The sequence below is a fragment of the Anser anser genome, assembly GCF_964211835.1.
Source record: "Anser anser genome assembly, chromosome: 4".
Classification (NCBI taxonomy): Eukaryota; Metazoa; Chordata; class Aves; order Anseriformes; family Anatidae; genus Anser; species Anser anser.
This window is the reverse complement of record NC_139724.1, coordinates 35,150,952-35,168,792: the sequence shown is the minus strand read 5'-3', so window position 1 is coordinate 35,168,792 and position 17,841 is coordinate 35,150,952. Positions and strand designations below refer to the sequence as shown.

Here is a 17,841-nt window from a genome sequence, read left to right as displayed (position 1 = left end):
GACCTGAAGTGCACTGTACTGTACTGTCTCTACAAAAATGAAATTTAAGTCGAGTACAAAGAAGTACATTTATATGCAGGCTCTGAAAGCAAGTGCTGTAGTTCCTTCACGCAGCAAATTTACTTTCCTGCCCACCCAGGATGGAGCAGACCAGTTTCTTCCTTTGCTGCCATTTACCAGTTGTTACTGGGAGGTCATCCCTGCGTGCTACCATGTTTCAGCCTCTGCTTGTTGGGACAACCCCTCTGTTGTACCCAGACCTGACTAAAGCTCCATCTCTGGCCCCAAGAGCCCCCCATCACTCGCTGCACCGTGGCACAGCTTCAGAGAGGATGTGCACTCACGTGGGGCACTGGAGACCCCTCAGGTTGGGGAGAACATCAGAGCTGGGCCACTGGCTTCCTCTGAAGGAGGGTGTGGGATGCTTCTCCACGCCTGGAGAAGCAACGTTCTGCACCTGCCACTTTATTGGCCAGAAACAGGTTGTTCCCAGCTCAACAGCTCAATGTTAGACACCTGCTCTGAAATCACGAGCTGGTCCCAAGCACCAGGCACCCACCACAACCTTTCCGAGTCGTTTTTTGCTGAAGCACTAATAGCCTTGTCATTTCGGGACTAAACTTTTAGTTTCCCATGTCATTAATTACATCTCACACCCGACGCATACAAAACAAACACCTCACACTGGAATGAGACAGGGCGGTAATAACAACCTAACAATACCGTGCATCTTATCCTTGAAAAGCTCAGTTAAAGCTTCAAATACACAAGATGGCTTCAAAGTCTAAAAATATCTTTTAAAGTCATCATTATTAGAATACCAGCTGTAAAAGATCAGCAAATTAATTCAACATTTATCAGCACACCAGGCATGTTAGATGCGTGACACACTAATCCAGCACCTTTCAGCGAGATGTGACTCAGGGATACTCTGCGTGGTGCACTCGCACCGTGTCTAACTTTGGGCCAGAGCTAACACCATTTCTCCTGTTGAATAGCCTCTGACCTTCAGTGAATCACTGGAGAACACACTACCATTCAACAGAGGAGCAGGCAGCAGGACCCAGCCCTTAATGACTTATATTTTCTTATTTTACTTGGCAATTGTCCTTCAATTTGTCTGCTAACAACTTCTCTCAGATGTTCCTTTAAAAATGTGTTGCGGTTTCTATTTTTTTTTTTCTCCCTGTGAGTTAGCACAATTAAAATCTACTGGTTTACCTTAATGGAGAGATTTTTGCTTAACTTGTCTGCACTCCCTGAGGAGTTATACTTACATCATGCATGGAGTCAAGGAGTTTAGTCAGTTGGTAGAATCTCTGCCAGCTTTGCCCAGAGTTACTTGGACATTTAGTTACCATCTTCTTTAGTTCTTTAATGTAATTTGCCCTCATTTCTTCAAATGCAGCTTGGCTTTTGAGACCATCCTTGGGAACTGTCATTAAAAAGACAGTCTTATATTAATATTAACTGTATTGCTTATTCTTTTGATGTGCATACTTAAAAAGTTACACTAGTTAATGTATGAAAGAATTAAACCTTGAAGTAACGTCCATAATTTTACAGACATTGGTACGGAATCAACAACATCATGCAGATTTTCAAGTGATTCAGGCATCCTCTACAGAGCTGTGATTGCAGACTGCTTAGCTGAGGCACAGGACAGCATCTTAGAAATATGACACATGCTATCCTCATGCTGAACCTGTTTTTAATACAACCCAACCACACACACATACAACAACATAAAAAACCCAGATGGATCAAGAATACTTTTTTAGAATTTGAAGATGTGATTTATCATTCTTGAATGATTTCCCACACTTAGGGGAGGAGGGGAAGAATTACAGCCGTTACGTGTGGAAATGCTAGAACAAGTGACATCAAGTACCATCTAAAATTTCTTTGAGTGTTAGTAAGCGTCTGCATAACACCTAGAACAAACAGAGTCATTATTCTGCGTGAAACAGAAGACTATTTTCCAAACAGGCATCCTGACCCAGGGATTTACCAGACACACATTTGCAGCCTTTAACACAAGCATTTCTGGTGTCCTGTCAAAGTGTGCATCTGCAAAATGAATCATTTCACAAATGGGCTAAAACTAGAGTTTTGATACTTTCTACTACAGCTGATTTCAGCAATGCTAATTACAAAAGCAAATACATGGTTTCTTTACAGACTGCAAATACTCTTGCACTCTAGGGGGTTCTGCAAAAAAAGATGAATAGCTTATAGGATCAGGGCTCTAGGAAACTCCTCAAGAGGTTATTAATAACATTACACAAAATGTTCTGATGTTTTAATACCTGTATTGGTTGAGTATTGCTTAACCATCAAATATTTTTATACTCTATGTCTCTTAATTCTAGTCCAAGGAAGGAAAATTAAATAAAATACTACACTGGACAGGAGTGAGCTTATTTTCTAAGTGAACTGGAAAGCTATGTCAGAGTAAACTGAATGGGAACTTACTTATTAAAAAAGGAGAGGAAAAAGGGGTGATCTTCCAATTTAGCTTACTCTGACTTAACATCTTGGCAGAAATTGTCTTGATCGTCCATTCCCTTCTCTTTGAAATCCTGTAGACTGCCTTCTATCTCACTGTAATCACATAATAAGCATGTAACAACTACCCAAATTGCTCAAGTGGAGAGGCTTTAAGAAAAAGCACCAGTTGTTTTCTGTCACCAGTATCTACCAGAGCAATTTAGCAATGGGAAACAAGGAGGAGCTCTACCACCACGTGAGCAGCAAGGACTTGCGACCACCAAGTGCTCTACAGGGGCACAAGGAGGAATCTTTAGAAAAAGCCTAGGAGGTAACAGCTCCAACCTGCCCACCACTTGGTAAACACTGCCTTTGCTCTTTTCTGTTTAGATTTTAAATTCAAGATGCCAAATATCTCAGTCGCTCGGCTGACAGAAAAAAGAAACTGTCTGAAGCAGATGTGCCAATTCAGTTAAATCCAAATGAATATAGAGACATCAATCAAAATGAGTAAAGCCCTTGGAGCATACCGTGGCCCTTACACAAAATGCATGGGCTTTACAGTTCCTTTAACACAATTCTGTATTCCTAAATGCTGCTTAAGACTGCTACAGCCACTCTTTGTCTACTACTACGCATCTTAACTGCTCTGTCTGAAAATTATTATACCGTCACCCCAGCCAGATTATTAAGACAGAAAGAAAGACCACAAATAAAGAGAACTCAAGCAAAACATGAAATTCTGGAGGTTTGCCCAGTGTTTCTGATTTTACTTATTAAATGCAGCAATGCTTTTGGCAAGTTCCCAAAATCTATGGTCTGTGGAAAGCAAGAAAACAATTGAGTTGTAATGTGTGGTTTCTTCCACATGTAAATGGAGTGAAACTTCCTTGATGTGGTCATCATGAAAGTTTCAAAATAACTTGTACTCTGCTCATCACATGGTTCAATAAAAAATGAAAACGAACCTGGTGTTTTCTGTCATAATGTTATATCAAGGTGCAATCGTTAGAAACTAGGTTTGCTGCTCTTCACATGGCACTTTCTGGGTTTTATCACTGCCTTAATTTCTTTTGTTCTCCCCTCTTTCTCTCCCTCAACATAAATATCCCGATTCTCCCCAAACAAATTATTTTTAGTAGGTCTTCTAGTGACCATCGTGTGTGTTTCAAAGGGAACCAGCTAAACAAAGTTAATTGGCAAGGCTGATCTTGCCTAGCAGATTTCACAGAATAACTAAAGTCATTACTTAACACTCTCAAGAGGGCAGAATAATAAATACCTATCTTAAAGAAAGGATGCCACATTTTTAGAATGCCTTTAGGCTCTCTTTCTAAATATTCCCCCCTTTAGGGCTGGTTAACAAGTAGCAGGGCCACATCGCCAATCCAGACGTGCTCTCAAGAACGTTTTGGGAGCTAAATCCCCCAAGCACATCAAGTTAAGCACTGATGAATGCTTCCTGAAAGACCGTCAGGTCCCAGAAGATCCGTGTCAGCAGGGGGACATGGGGTCAGCCCTGCAGTGCCATCTCTCCCCTGCAGTCACTGCCCCACTCTGGGGAGCAGGAGTGGCTTCAGTGGGAGGGAGGGAGACAGACAGCCGAGCCGAGAAACTTACAGCCCCAGGAGGTTTCCGTTAGTGGATCCAAATCCCTTCCAGCCGGGACGGGAACTGTAGCTTCACGTCCTCCTTCAAAGGCAAGCACTTTAACCGCAGCGCTACTGGCAGGGTGGGACGGGCGAGGTCTGACGGAGAGGAGAAAGTGCCCGTCCTACCGCCTCGCCTGGAGGGGCTGCCACTCGTCCGGGCTGGATGCCACAGACCCCTTCACAGGCACCTAACTCCGCCTGCAGCCAATGTGCCCATGCCACTGCTGGGGCTTCAGGACACTCCTGGGTATCTGCATCAGCTGCTGCATCAACCCACTCTCAAGTCCTTTAGTGGTTTTGGCAACGAGAGCCTTCCAGCAGCGCGCCCTCCAGCGTCACTGACATCTGCCGCCTGAGATTTGTTTCTTCTGTCAGCTTGCTGGGGCGGACAGTGGGGTGACAACACGGTGGGAGAAGACAACAGGATCTCAGAGAGTGTGCTGGCCTCTGCTCACCGACAACTGGGAGCTGCTCTGTGCAGCCACAGCCCGGGCATCCCCTGGCCCTGCTGATGGCACCCTTGGGCTTGCTTCCCGCTGCTGATAGCTTGCAAGTGAAAGCAAGTGTAAGGGCAGCAACCCCTTTGATCTCCTGCTCTTCCCATCCCTGCTCAGGGCCACATCCAGCCTCACTCCCCCAGGGGAATGCTTGCCCGGTGAGCTCACTGAGGTGACATCACGAACGCCCCTCAGTCAGACTGATAGGTTGTCTCGTGGTGATGGCACTGAGTGAATCCCACAAAAAAAGGAACGCGATCATACGGACAGAAAATTTGTTTACACTAACTGGCTTTTTCATTGAGACTGATGGAAAAGTAGCATACAAACTGCCTGTGTATTTCTACAATTGTACTGGGACTGGGATTTTTTCAATATTTTTAGCATGAGAAGATCAAATGATCTGCTAATTGCTACACAGTGCTGTAATGAACACCGAGATGTAATTTCCTATCTTAAAAAACCTCAAAGCATGACACTCGAGAGAAAAATAAAGCGTGCACTGTCATTTATTAAACTTTCAGAGCACTGCAGAAGGGCTTACCACTCTCAATTCGGTACATCTTTTGATCTTGAAGGTGCTGTTAAGTCACCCAAACCAGTGGCTTTGAGTGTCGAGTCAGGGCTTATCCTGAATCCCCAGAGTGCAGGACAAGGCAGCAGTTGCATTTTCTTGGTATACCTGGCTGAATCGAGCCATTGCCATATAGAGAAGGGGGCCAAAGCCTTTTGTCCTGCCACTCCTGCCCTTCCAATCCACATGAGACATTCAAAGTACAAAGACCCTTCCCGTGCTAATGGATAGAGAGATATGCTGGTAAATCTATGACATATACACAGGTTGTTCCCGCAGCCCTGCTGGAAACAATCTGGCTCTTTAGTTACACCATTTAAAACCACTGCACCTCTTTGTGAGTTGGAAAATTTTCAAGTATTCCCATGTAACTACGAATCTAACTTACCTGTGCTCAGCAGCAGCAAAACTTTCATTATGGTGTACTCCTCAAAGCTGAGCTGCAAGCGAACAAACTGCAGACTGATTTGGTGCATCCCCTGGCACAGCTCAAACATAGCAGACTGGCGCATCCGCTCCCTGCAGAGAGAAAAAAGATAAAATCCAGAGGATAAACACGTGAGGACAAAAAGGGTACGCGGCAGCCCGAGCATTAGGAAAGAGAGACGTGACCTGGAAACCAAGCACTGGTCACGGAGGTCAGCAAGACGAACTGCAGCCACCAAGTTCAGGTCAGGTCAGGTAAGGGAGCTGGGGACACAGCTGGAGTCACGCCAGCCCCGGGGAGCCGCCTGCTCCCGCACTGGCAGAAAACGCCACCGCACATGGCTACGGTGTGCTGGAACTGCCAGCCTTTGCTCAGCTCTGCTCTGGCACATGGAGATGAGCCTGCTAGCGGGGTCAGAGCCAGTGCAACACGGGATCCTGCGCTCGTTTTTGATGAAACACCTCAGATCTGTCCACATATGGGTGGAAACGGGTGTTGGAAGTGTCTGGTGGGGAGATGAACTGGGGGACAAGAGTGGTGGAGGAGGGCTGACAGCCTCGGCCACAGCCACCAAGGATGCAGAAAGCTGCGCTGAGAACCCATGGTAAAGGGCTCCACTGGCTGATGCACGCCTGGTCCGCCAGCCAGCAGAGCTTGGCGATCCAGGTCGCCACCGTGCCAGCAGACAGCGCGACTCTCATCTGCCTGAACGACACAGTCCTGCAAAGATACAGCGGGTGGGTCTGGAAAATGGGGAAGTGTTTTAGCAAAAGCGAAGCACAACACATGACTTTGCATTACTGCCTTCATATCCACTGAGGAGGCTGAAGTCAAAAGCTATTGGGACGATCAGTGCATCAGCCAGCAGCACTCTCACAATCCTTCCCGAGAAACCTCTGTTCAAAATCTCTGATTACTATTTTGCCTGAAAATACATGAGGTCTAGCTGCAAGGACAAACATGCAGGAACAAGGAGAAATGATTTTCCAGCCACTGAAGTTTTTGTTAATGCACTACGCTGAACCGCCTTGAGGGAATTATTAGACAAATTATTGCAATAGTCTCGTATTCAAACACTGAAATGCAATAAAAATTGTGTATGATTTTTCCAAAATAATCATCTGAGTATGAATGAAGGAGTATATAATAAGATGATCTTGGCCATTAGTACAGGTTTCTACATGTCACATCATAAAATAATGAGGGTGCATGACTTGTATTCAGTTTACTTTTTTTTTTTCTTTCAATATACTTTGATACATTTAGCTTCAGCTCTTAACTCTTCTCACGGGCAGCTCCAGCCCAACCTATCCAGCACAAATTTCAGGCAGAATTTGTTACTTTTAAATATGCTATCCCAAACCACAAGAGTTAAAGCAAAGAGTCACTGAGAATTGCCAGTCTCAGTCTGAAAGCAAGATATACATGTGGGTATTTAGATGAGGTGCTATAATTGCTCAGTGACCACTACTTTTTTTATTATTTTAATTGCTCAACAACAATTGTCTGTATTTCTGCAAACATTTTTTTCACATAATTGAGGAACTGGATGAAGTTCAGCTAATTATTTTAACCAAGCAACTGGCTTTTCAAATACACAAATTGGCTGGTGAAAGAGAAGAATCATACTGTGTGCAAACAAAGACTTACGTAATCTTCCTGGTGTTTTATTTCACTACTGCCAGAGCAGATTTTATTTTCCTCCTCAATACTAATAAAACGGACTCCCCATTGTTATATGGGCTCTACACTTTTCCCCCGCTCCACCCTTGTCTTGGGACTAAGAACTTCCAGCTTTTTTTTTTTTTAATAGTAGTAGTAAATGCCATGTTTATTTATTTTTATTGTGCATCATGGACTGCAGGGAAGAAAACAAATGGAAGAAAATAGCCTTTGAATGTTGACTGAAATACCACTTGGCCCTCAGTTTCAGAAGAGCAGCATCCGCTGCTGTTTCCACTGAGGCACAAGGAGAAAAGCCCCCGCTGCTGCTGCAGAGGACTTGCAGATGCCACTCGCACTCTTAATGCTGTTAACACGCAGTGAGACCCTGAAAGACCCCAGGGAGTGATCTCCTTGCTTCTGCTCCCCTCCCTCTGCTCAGAACATCCAAATCCAGCTCTGGGACACCGATACGCGTGGCTCCTAACTGACCTCTCCTGCGAGGCTCCAAAGGATGCACAGTGAGGCTGAAAGGCAAATGCCATAGGGACATTTGTATTTTATAAATATGGATGAATTTACACCTCAGAAGCCTAAGGACTAGCAGGATTCAAGACAACAACCACCGTTAATTTCCCGGGCACAGAAGACAGCTTCTCCGGCCTCAGAACGCGAAGCAGCTCCCACCACCTCTGCCTCCGTTTGACCTCCACGGACACGGGAAGCACCAGAGCTTTCAGCTGATACCACAAGCCACACAGCAAATAAAATGAAACATTTTGAGGTTTTGTCTCAGGTTTCTCATGCTTTCGCTAAACAGTGAGGCAAAACACTCTCTGTGACAGCTAACCTAGATGTCTCCTGACTCAAACCTTTTTTTTTTTTTTTTTTTTTACCTTGCACTGCACATTTTGTGACATTTTACATCTGATCGCTGATGTTTTTCTTTGTATTTGTTTTGCTTTTATGGGCGATGAGTGCTTAAACAGAAGAATTCTGGTAAAAGTCAGTTTTTATGTGTTTGCGTGCTTTTTTGTTTGCCTTTTAAATGTTTAGTCCTTTATCTACTTGCAAATATTGATCTCTCTAGTCTACCCTCAAGGAAGACCTGATGGTATTTTTTGTAGAGAGATAAAATTATGCACAGAACTAGTTACTAAGCAGTTTATTTAGCATACATCAAAGCTGTAAAATTTCAAGTCAGTTTCCTTCCTGAAAATCAATTTAGTTGATTTATTACTTATTTACAAGTTATTACTAACTACAAATTATGTCGGTTTATGACTGTTTAACGTCAGATAAGCATTTTGTGGGATTTTACAGTATTTAACTTTGCATTAGATTTTAATCCACACAACGTAAAACAAGAGGGTGTAGAGCTTTTGGAAAATGTGGATGCTAACATCAGATAACCCAATACCATGAGGCTAACAACAACATACAGCCCAGAAACAGCTCATATATTAAGAGAGATGAAGCACACAGAAATCAGGGCACATTGACATAATATGAGCAAAGTTATTTCTTCCTTACTGAAGGCCTTATCTAAGAATAAATACCACCAAGTCACTGCAAATGCCCTTACAGCCGTGGGGAGAACATGAAGCAGAATCCTATATTGCCCTATTTCTAAAATCATACATATTTATTTAGTTAAGGGAAAAAACAAAACAAAACACAGATTTACCTCTGACACAGCATATTTACTCACAGAAAATGGAGCATGTGAACACCTGGAATACAGGGGCATGTATCTTTATGGGGACATTCAAGAAGGTAAGTACATTTAAGTAATAAAAGGCGTGGAGCCAAAGCTCTGAATCCGCTGTGTGGATACTCATTCAGAAGTGGTGTCATTAGCTCAGTTTAGCTTAATCCTCCTTCATAATAATATGATTTAAACTTTACACCTTAGGTTAATCCATCTTAAGTTCCCCGAGTGTCTCCTTACAGGCTTAATGTAATGCCTGGATTGCATCCTGCCTGACCTCTCCCGTGGCCTCAGCACTGGGGGCAGCGAGAGCGGCCACACACAACCGCAGCAACTCCCCTCATCTACTGCTTTGCCCTACCTCATGCTGCTTGTGCAGAGCCTCCTTGGTCACGAATACCCTGTATTAACCGGTCACAAAATGGCTCACCACGTCCCCGCTGGAATGGGAAGGCAGCTTCTTTTCCTTCCTTTCCACTGGAGGAAGATGAGGAAGGTGCCTCAGCGGGAGAAACCCTCCATGGCCAACGCCTCGGCAGGAAGAGGGAGGTTGTTGCTGTTGTTGGGTTTCTCCCAATGAACTGCAGCAAATGCTCCTAAGTAGAAAGTCCCAGGTACTTTTCCCCATGCCATTTTGATTTCTGTTAAAGAGTTTGTCTTCTCCCTACCCACTTCATCTGCGATCTCTTCCTAACCACATGCCATCTGTACATCCCCTCTTCTCCCAGATCAGCTGCTCTCCATCCCATCATGACTCGAGATCTCCTATCTTCCTCCTGCAGGCAAGCTGTGCAGGAACCAACTTCCATGGTACTAGCCCAAAACCTAAGCCCAGTTCATCTCCATCTACCCACAGAGAGCTGAACACATGAATGAGAACACGGCAAATGAACCCAGCAGCTGCTTCTGAGCCCTGCTCCATGCAAACAGCTGTGCTTTTGCACAGGGGCAAGTGAATGGGTGAGCAGCTGACACGAATGGGACCGATGCCCCAGACTGCCTCAGGATGAGCCACCCGACTACAATGGAGACACTGGCCTTGAGCAGTCATGCTGGGAAGGAGGAGAAAATGATTTAAGGCATCCTAAATACCAAACCAGCCATATTATTAATGTCTTTATTAATGTCTTTATGCGACCTTCACCGAAACCCAAAAACCACACCAAGACCTGTGAAACTACAGGCACGCTGTACAGCTAGAACTTGTTATGAATAAATAACTTATAATTTATGAAGTCATCATAAAGATGAGTATTGTAAATCTCATTGAAGAGGGAAACTAACTCTACTGACTGTAACCAAATAGAAGAACCCCCACATCAAGGAATACTCACTAAAAAAGCAAAACTCAGCCCCAAACCACACGAAATCATGTTTTATTTACTTTCTCACAGACTCTATTCAAAACCACTGCACATCTTCCCAGTCAGGGAAGCAAAGAAAGCTGTGGAGGGTATTTTGAAGATTCATCAGTACTCAAGTGGCATGCTGATAATGCTGAGAAAAACTGGGCAAAGACATCCCCCTTTCACAGCACCTCAAAGGAACAAACATGCAGGCTGAGCTAGTCCCTTGGCCTCTGCTGCTCACAAAAGACTTACGAAAAGACCTAGTAACACTTGTAGCAAAAGCCTGATGTCAAAGATCACTTTGTGCTTCCTGATTTTACATTTTTTCCCTGTAGGAACTGTTTCCAATTTTATAATCAAGAGCCTTTCCTTTGCTAGACTAAAATGTACTCATTGGAAACTTGTCCATCATCTAAAATAGTTTCAGGAAAATCCAGACAGCACATTATACTGTAACAAAAGCAAGCAAACAAACAAGCAAAAGAAACCCAAGAAGAAAACCTGCCAAAGGCCTGAAGGTCAAAACAAGTTTGGAAACATCAGAAAGCAAGGTATGCTTTCCACCATGCCAGACAGGGTCAGTTTGAACTTGGCAGAGAGAGGAGTGAAACATCATCAGACACCCTCCTGGCGAGGCAGGCAAACTGCAGATAAATGGGAAAAAGACCAGGGACATAGTCTCACAGAGAGTCCCTTGTTCAGCTGCTCGAGCCACCTAATTAGAAAAGCCCTTGGACTGAATTATCTTACCTGCTTTTGGAGGGGTTCCCTTGTTTGGAAAATGTTTTGAGATTCTTGGGGTAAGAAAGGCAGAAACATATTATTATAACAGCAACTTATTCTTTCTTGATGGACTATTTTACTTCAACAACTCCATCATGAGAATCAGTAGAAACAAAATGACACTACCTAGCACAAAATGAACCTATTCTTCCATGCAAAGGGTCAATCACTGCACTGCCTTGTGTACAGTGACACTGGCAAACACGCTGTGCATCATTCTGATCAGTGGACTATGCCCAGACACCTGTTTCCCGTCTTGAAGCCATTATAAATGCAACCAAAGTCAGCAGTGCTGGAGCAGCATCATTAAGTTATTGCACTGATCAAAATCCAAGCCAAAATACATGCAAAATTCAGACAAAATTCAATCATGACTTTTCATTCAGCACTTATTTCTTATTCAGCACTTTCTAGCCTTTGCTCACTCTGCAAGCCACAGCAGAAAGAGATGAAAACATTCCCTTCAACATCCTGCCTTCAACCCTTAGAGCTTTAGAGCCATCAGGAAGGAAAAGATGTGTTACCTTGCATTAACAACAAAAGCAGGCAACCAATCCTCTTAATGTTTTGTCATCAGTTTCAACTGCACAGAAATTTGGGTTGTGCCCATTTTTCTGTTAACTTGCCAGTGAGCCAACAAAAATAAAACACCCCAACTTAGGTACTGTCAGTGGCCTCCCCCTCTGACCAAGAAGGCAGCCGATGCTCTCCCCTGGCTGTAAGAGTTCAGCTCTTACCCTGCAGTCGGCTAAACTGGCCATGGATAAATGTAAGCTGCAAGACCTGCCACCAAATGTCATCTCAGCCCCTCCCTCTGCCATGCCCTACCTGAGGAGGAGCCATGCTGAACGCTGGTGGACAAAGAAGGTCACTTCACATGAAGACAGCTCTACAGACATAGCCGGCCAGGAATACAAACTTGCCAGTTTTTACACTGAACTTAAAGGAGCCAATTCTGAAAATCAAAGTTTTCTGCTGAGAAACTCCTCCTGGTGCTCCTGGAGAATATAACCCCAGGTAACCGCTACAAAGGAGTCAGAGCTGCTTTAAAGGTTTAGCTAAGTGTTCCCCTGCTCTATGCCTATCAGCCAAGGAGCTGGCAACGGCTTAGTGGGTAATTATTGCAAAGGAAGAGCTTCAGCTCCAATCAATAACAGAAAACTTGTGTTAAAATCAAACTTAATAATCACCCAGTTATGTAACCCTACAATTCCAAACACATTAACAGCAAAAAAAGCCTCAAGTATCATCTGCAATTAACAGTTAATTATGCAGTTAATAGAACGCTGATACCAAATACTCTCTTTTGGTTTGCATTTGCCTTCTGAAAGAGACAAATCACAGTTTAAATGAGAAAATACATAATTATGCCTTTACCAAAATGCTTTTTCAAAACCACATTCAATAATAAGCGATGATAACACACACATGACAATAAATACTTTTAAAGTTCATCAGAGAAAGTTATCGTTAGCTAGAAATGGTACCCACTGGTATCGTTTCATACATCCATTATGCAAGGGCTCATTGTCACTTGCAGTGGTTCGTCAGCATAAATACTGTTCTATTCCACATGCAGCAGCAGTTCTCTTCTTGTACTGACAATGCCTGAGAAATCAAGACTTTGTTCAAGCTGTCACGCAAAGCCTGGTGTTTTCTTAGAAGTCAGCCAAAGCATGCCTTCCTCTCATACCAGTTTGCAGAAACTACTTTCTAATTTGCCTTTTCATCTGGAAGATAAATATTTAACTCTACCAGGGAAGTGATGAGGGGAAGCACTATGAATACGAAAGGCATTTAGAGATGCCACCAAGCAACTCACCAACCTGCAGAAAGATTGAAGCGGCATCACGTTCAGAGACTTGAAAGGGACAAACCTCTTCTCTATCCTAACCCTTCGTGCCAAGGACCTTAAGGGAACTGAAAAGACACCCTCCCAAAAGCCCTGTGGATGTCCTGAAGTCATGCTGAGACAAGACAGAGAGCGAGCATAATTATGCCAAGTTACATGTAAAATCACTGGGCAAGTCTTCGTGCTAAAGTCATAAAAACGAATAACCAAACTCTTTCAAACACATCACAAGCTGGAAACCTGCCAGGGCATCCACAGGGCCAACAGATGATCAGATGAAAAAGAAGTGTTTGAGAAAGATCAGGCCATAGCAGAAAAGTTAAATAAGACCTTTGCATCAGTGTTCTCCGTACAGGAGTCCAGGAAGGCTCTGCCCCAGTCTCCCTTTTCAGCAAGGGAGTGTGAGAACTAGTTTCAGATCGAAGCACAAGCGGAACAAGGCTTAGAAAAAAACACAGTAAAATGAGTAGTAATAAATCACCAAGACAAGATGGCATCCATCCACAAGCTGTAAAGTAACTTAAATATGGAATTGCTGAACTACTAACTGCGATGCACAGCTTATTGCGTAAATTGCCCTTATAAAAGGCATACAAGGTGACAAATGTGACTGATGTCTTAAAATGGACCTTGGAGTGGAGAGGGAGCACTCAAGAGACCCCAGGTTAGGAAGTGTCATTCCTGCATCCAGCAAAATGACCGAAGGAGGGGCACTAGTAGGTAAATAAAAACACTGTAATGGAGCAAAGTCAGTGCAGCTTTGGCGAAGGGAGGTCACGTCTCATTAATCTCTGCCAACAGCACAAGGATGCTTCGGTTGATGCAGGCAACACCTGCTTGACGGGAATGCTTCGCACATGCCAGGTCTAGCTGCATCCCACGTCCGTATGGGGTGAGACCTAAGCAAACACCAGCCCTCTGCTCCTCCTCTCCTCTGCCCTGGTTTCCACACAAAGGAAACTGGGGCACGCAGCTTGGGCACGGGCTGCAGTGCTGTCTGTCGGTGTGCCGGCACCGGTAACGACGGGTCTCGGTCCTCGGGCACACTGCGCTCTGCAGCAGGAGGTGAGTGGGGATGCAGTCACGGCAGAGGTGGATTTTAAAGCTGTTAAAAAGATATCCTGAAGGCTCTTAAAGAGAGCTTAGAGATAAGGGGGAGGGCTCTTCATGGATTATTAGCAGCTTAAAAATAGGAGGCAAAGGGTAATAATAAAAGGACATTTCTCACAGGTGATGGAGGCTATCAGGCAAGTCTCACAGAGCTCTGCACTGGGGCTCTGCTGAGAACTGTACTCATACATCATCTGAAAAAAATCAGACCTGTGGAAGTGGCAGAGTTTGCTGATGACTCCAGACAATGCATTTGGGAGCTGCCTGTGATGAAGTGCAGAAAAATCTTGCAAAACTGTGGCTGGCTGACAAAATGGAAGGTGAAAATCACTAATTGCAAGACAATGCAGACAGTATAATCATCTCTCACTATACATAAAGAATAATTGACTCTAAATTAACAAACATCACACAATAAGGAGACCCAGGTATAATTTGGAACAGGTTTTTTGAGTTTCTGTTCTTTGAAAATGCTTGCTCTGTGTTTATTAGTGGTCAAAAAAAAAAAAAGAAGAATAAAGAAAAGAAACAGCAAAGGGTGAGAGAAGAAGAATCAAGAGCAAGACAGAAATCAAAATTTCACCACTGCATAAATCCACTGCATTCTGAACACAGCGTGTTATTCTGGTCTGTTCCCAAAATTCATACAGCATAAGTACTGAGGAAGAAGATGAGGATGGCCAGGGGTAGCAAACAACTGACACACAAGGGGAGATTAAATTGACCAGCTGATTCTTCAGCTCATAGAAGAACTAACAGGACTTGACAGAGATCTATAAACGATAAATAGCATACACAGGATGAAAAGGAATATATCCACTATTTCTACAAAAAGAAGAATGAAGTGGTACTCCGTTAAATTATCAGGTATCTGCTTTAGAAACATCTCCAACAAACAAATATGCATAATTAAATTGCAGAAGTGATTGCCACAGAACGTTTTAGATGTCAGGATTATAAATGTATTCAAAAAGGTATGAGGCAAATTCACAGAACAAAGATACAGAAGGCTTATTAAGCACAACTGTCCAAATGCAATCTCCCATTCAGAAAGTACCTAAATCGCTGACTGCTGGAACAGGCAAATGAAGAATTATCATTTTATCCTTGTCCTGATCTCGCATTTTCTTTGCAACTGTTTTAGAGATTGAGAAACTGGGCTAGAAGGACCTTTCATCTGACAATTTTTTAATTGTTAGAGATCTCCTTAAAACAACCTTATCTCCTGTTTTCCTTTACAGTTTCATGGCTTTAACTAAAATCAGAAGCTTCTCATCCACTGATGTCTAAGCACTCTAAAAATTTAAGAATTGATTAGATAATGGCATTAAGGGCAAAGCTTTTACAAAGTTATACAATGAGGCTGCATTTACTGCTCTACCCAACCATTGACCTGTTTACAAATAAAAAGCAGAGTGAGACTAAAAAACTAGCTGAGGCAAAGTGAGACTTTTGAAAAAACAAGCTGAAGCAGGTTACATCTATCAGTAACAGGTATGACAGTAGTTTTTCAAATTTCTGTCTGTCTGCAACATTTTAGGATGTATACAGAACCAAATCCTCCAATATACACCTCTGGGTGGAAACTGAGCTGAGCTTTACAAGAAAGTAAATAAAACTGACAATGTATATATAAAAATTACTGATAAAGATATCCACATCTCACTGCACTGACAGTTTAGAATGTATAAATGCAGGACTCCTCTTCAAAATAATATGTAAAAGCAAAAAACAGAGTATCAAGGAATGCTTGCTGACCTTTCAACACGATCAACAATCACACACACACTTTATTAGCAAAGAACGAACATTGACAACTCATACCAACAATCACTGCAGCAATACTAATTAAAAATGAGGGACTTGGAGACTGCTAGATTGAAAAAATGACAAAAATCTACCTAAATGTAGACAGGTTAACAGATTGCAAAAGAGACCCAAATCAGTACCATTAGGGTTAACAGGCATCATCCTGCAAAATGGGAATGGGAAAAAGTCACCTTGTACACAATAAACGTTACTTACTGGCTTTGTCAAGTCGCACAGAAGATCTAAAGAGTCATCCTCCTGGAGGTACATAAGGTTAAAAAACTCTGTTGTTCTTAAACATTCGGCTTTTTTTATTATATTGATTTTTCCTGGTGTTACTATAGAAATCAGAATACTTGAAAGACTCATGGGCTTTGGCACGGAAAGGTCACACAGAGGCAGCTGTCTCCTTGCACTTCATTACGCAACACAATACCCTAATGGTCTCAGCTTCCACAAGTATATTATGAGAGAATACTGAGAATGTAATGAAAATGCAATGAACATGCTCTTTACTAATAAAATATGCATAATTAATAAATGCAGATTTTAAATAAAATCTTATCTATTCAGCCATGCAACATCTTCACTCTTACTTTAATTTTATGATTTCCTTCAACATCACAAAATCCTCTGCCCATTCACATCCCAAGACAATGTCAGAACTGAATCTTCACAGACATCCCCACATCCTGAAACTGTTTTTCTACCTCTCTACCTCATTTGCTATACATCAATGTTCTCATTTGAAAAATATATTCTCTATTTTTCCTCTATTGCTAGTATCAACCTCTCTCTGCTTCTAAATTTTTAAACTTCACAGTTGGAGGAATTACCAAAGGCATAGCAGGAAAGATCCTTGAAAAAATACATTTTTATAGACAGTTAAATTTTGTGCTTTAAAGGAAGGATTTATATTATTTTATAATAACCTCTGTTAGTTTGTTAAACTGCATTACATACATAGGGCTGGGTTACATACATTAGGTTATTTAAAAATATCTGAAGGAGATGTTTTAATTTTACAATGAAAATGCCTTTGATACCACACTACAACCTAGAAAAGTAGCCAGTAGCACTACAATTGCCCAAAATGGCAATAATAAAAGGAACGACAGCCACTTCTTACCCCATAATCCATAACCTTAAGTTTTTCTTTATCAGTTAAAACCACCATCCAATATGTAAATCGGTATATTCTCCTCTTCACGTTTTGTCTGTAACATTCAATAAACTGCTGCCTCTGCTGAAAACTTTTTACTGTAAGGGATTGAACTGCATATGACACAATACAGTAATTTCAGAGATGAGGCTTGGGGGAAAGACACTGCTGATATAAATGTTCATGAAAACTCTCCTCAGTTTTTAGACTTGGTTTTTCAAGTTCACTTTAATAATTTTGGGTACTTCATGCAGTGCCTAGTGCTATTTTTAATCAGGCAAGAACTCAAGTCCTTGAGAAATGTAAAAATCTGTAAAAATATTACGACAGAACAAAGTAAAATGGCTAGAAAATTCAAAACCTATATGCTTATGCACCTATGACTTACTCTTGGTGCTGCAAATGACAAACCAAGAAAATCAAAGGAGTAAGAAAACACACAACATTAGTCATTCAGTGCATTTGCAAAATACTGTTGAAATATTGATGCCGTACTTTTCTTCAACATACAACAATGTCTCATCATGGTGTCTCAGTATTACTGAACCCTTTCACATTATTCCACATCATTGCCATTTTACAGCTAGATAAGGCTGGAATGGTAAATATGACAATTTGAATAGATTTCTTAAAAATAGTAAAATATTTTGGAGCTTGAGTCCCTTCTTCAAAAGACCTCAAGAATTTAGAAGTCTACAAAGAGACTGTGTAAAACCTCAAATTGAAAGAAGCATAAAGAAGTGCAGCAGACCTTCAGCATCAC

At 42.3% G+C, this 17,841-nt stretch overlaps 1 protein-coding gene across 4 annotated transcripts in view; it reads right to left on the bottom strand.

The window, feature by feature from the left end:
• The window catches only part of NR3C2 (nuclear receptor subfamily 3 group C member 2), a 203,338-nt gene that overhangs the window by 11,656 nt on the left and 173,841 nt on the right, over positions 1–17,841 (bottom strand). For 2 of the 4 annotated variants that reach the window (XM_083833622.1, XM_083833621.1), the window contains exons 7-8: positions 5,602–5,732; positions 1,278–1,435 (exon numbers count right to left, since the gene is read on the bottom strand). In XM_083833622.1, the coding sequence (XP_083689748.1) occupies positions 1,278–1,435; positions 5,602–5,732 (289 nt within the window). The remainder of the gene's footprint in view (positions 1–1,277; positions 1,436–5,601; positions 5,733–17,841) is intronic. The other 2 variants (XM_083833624.1, XM_083833623.1) reach the window with 1 other exon arrangement.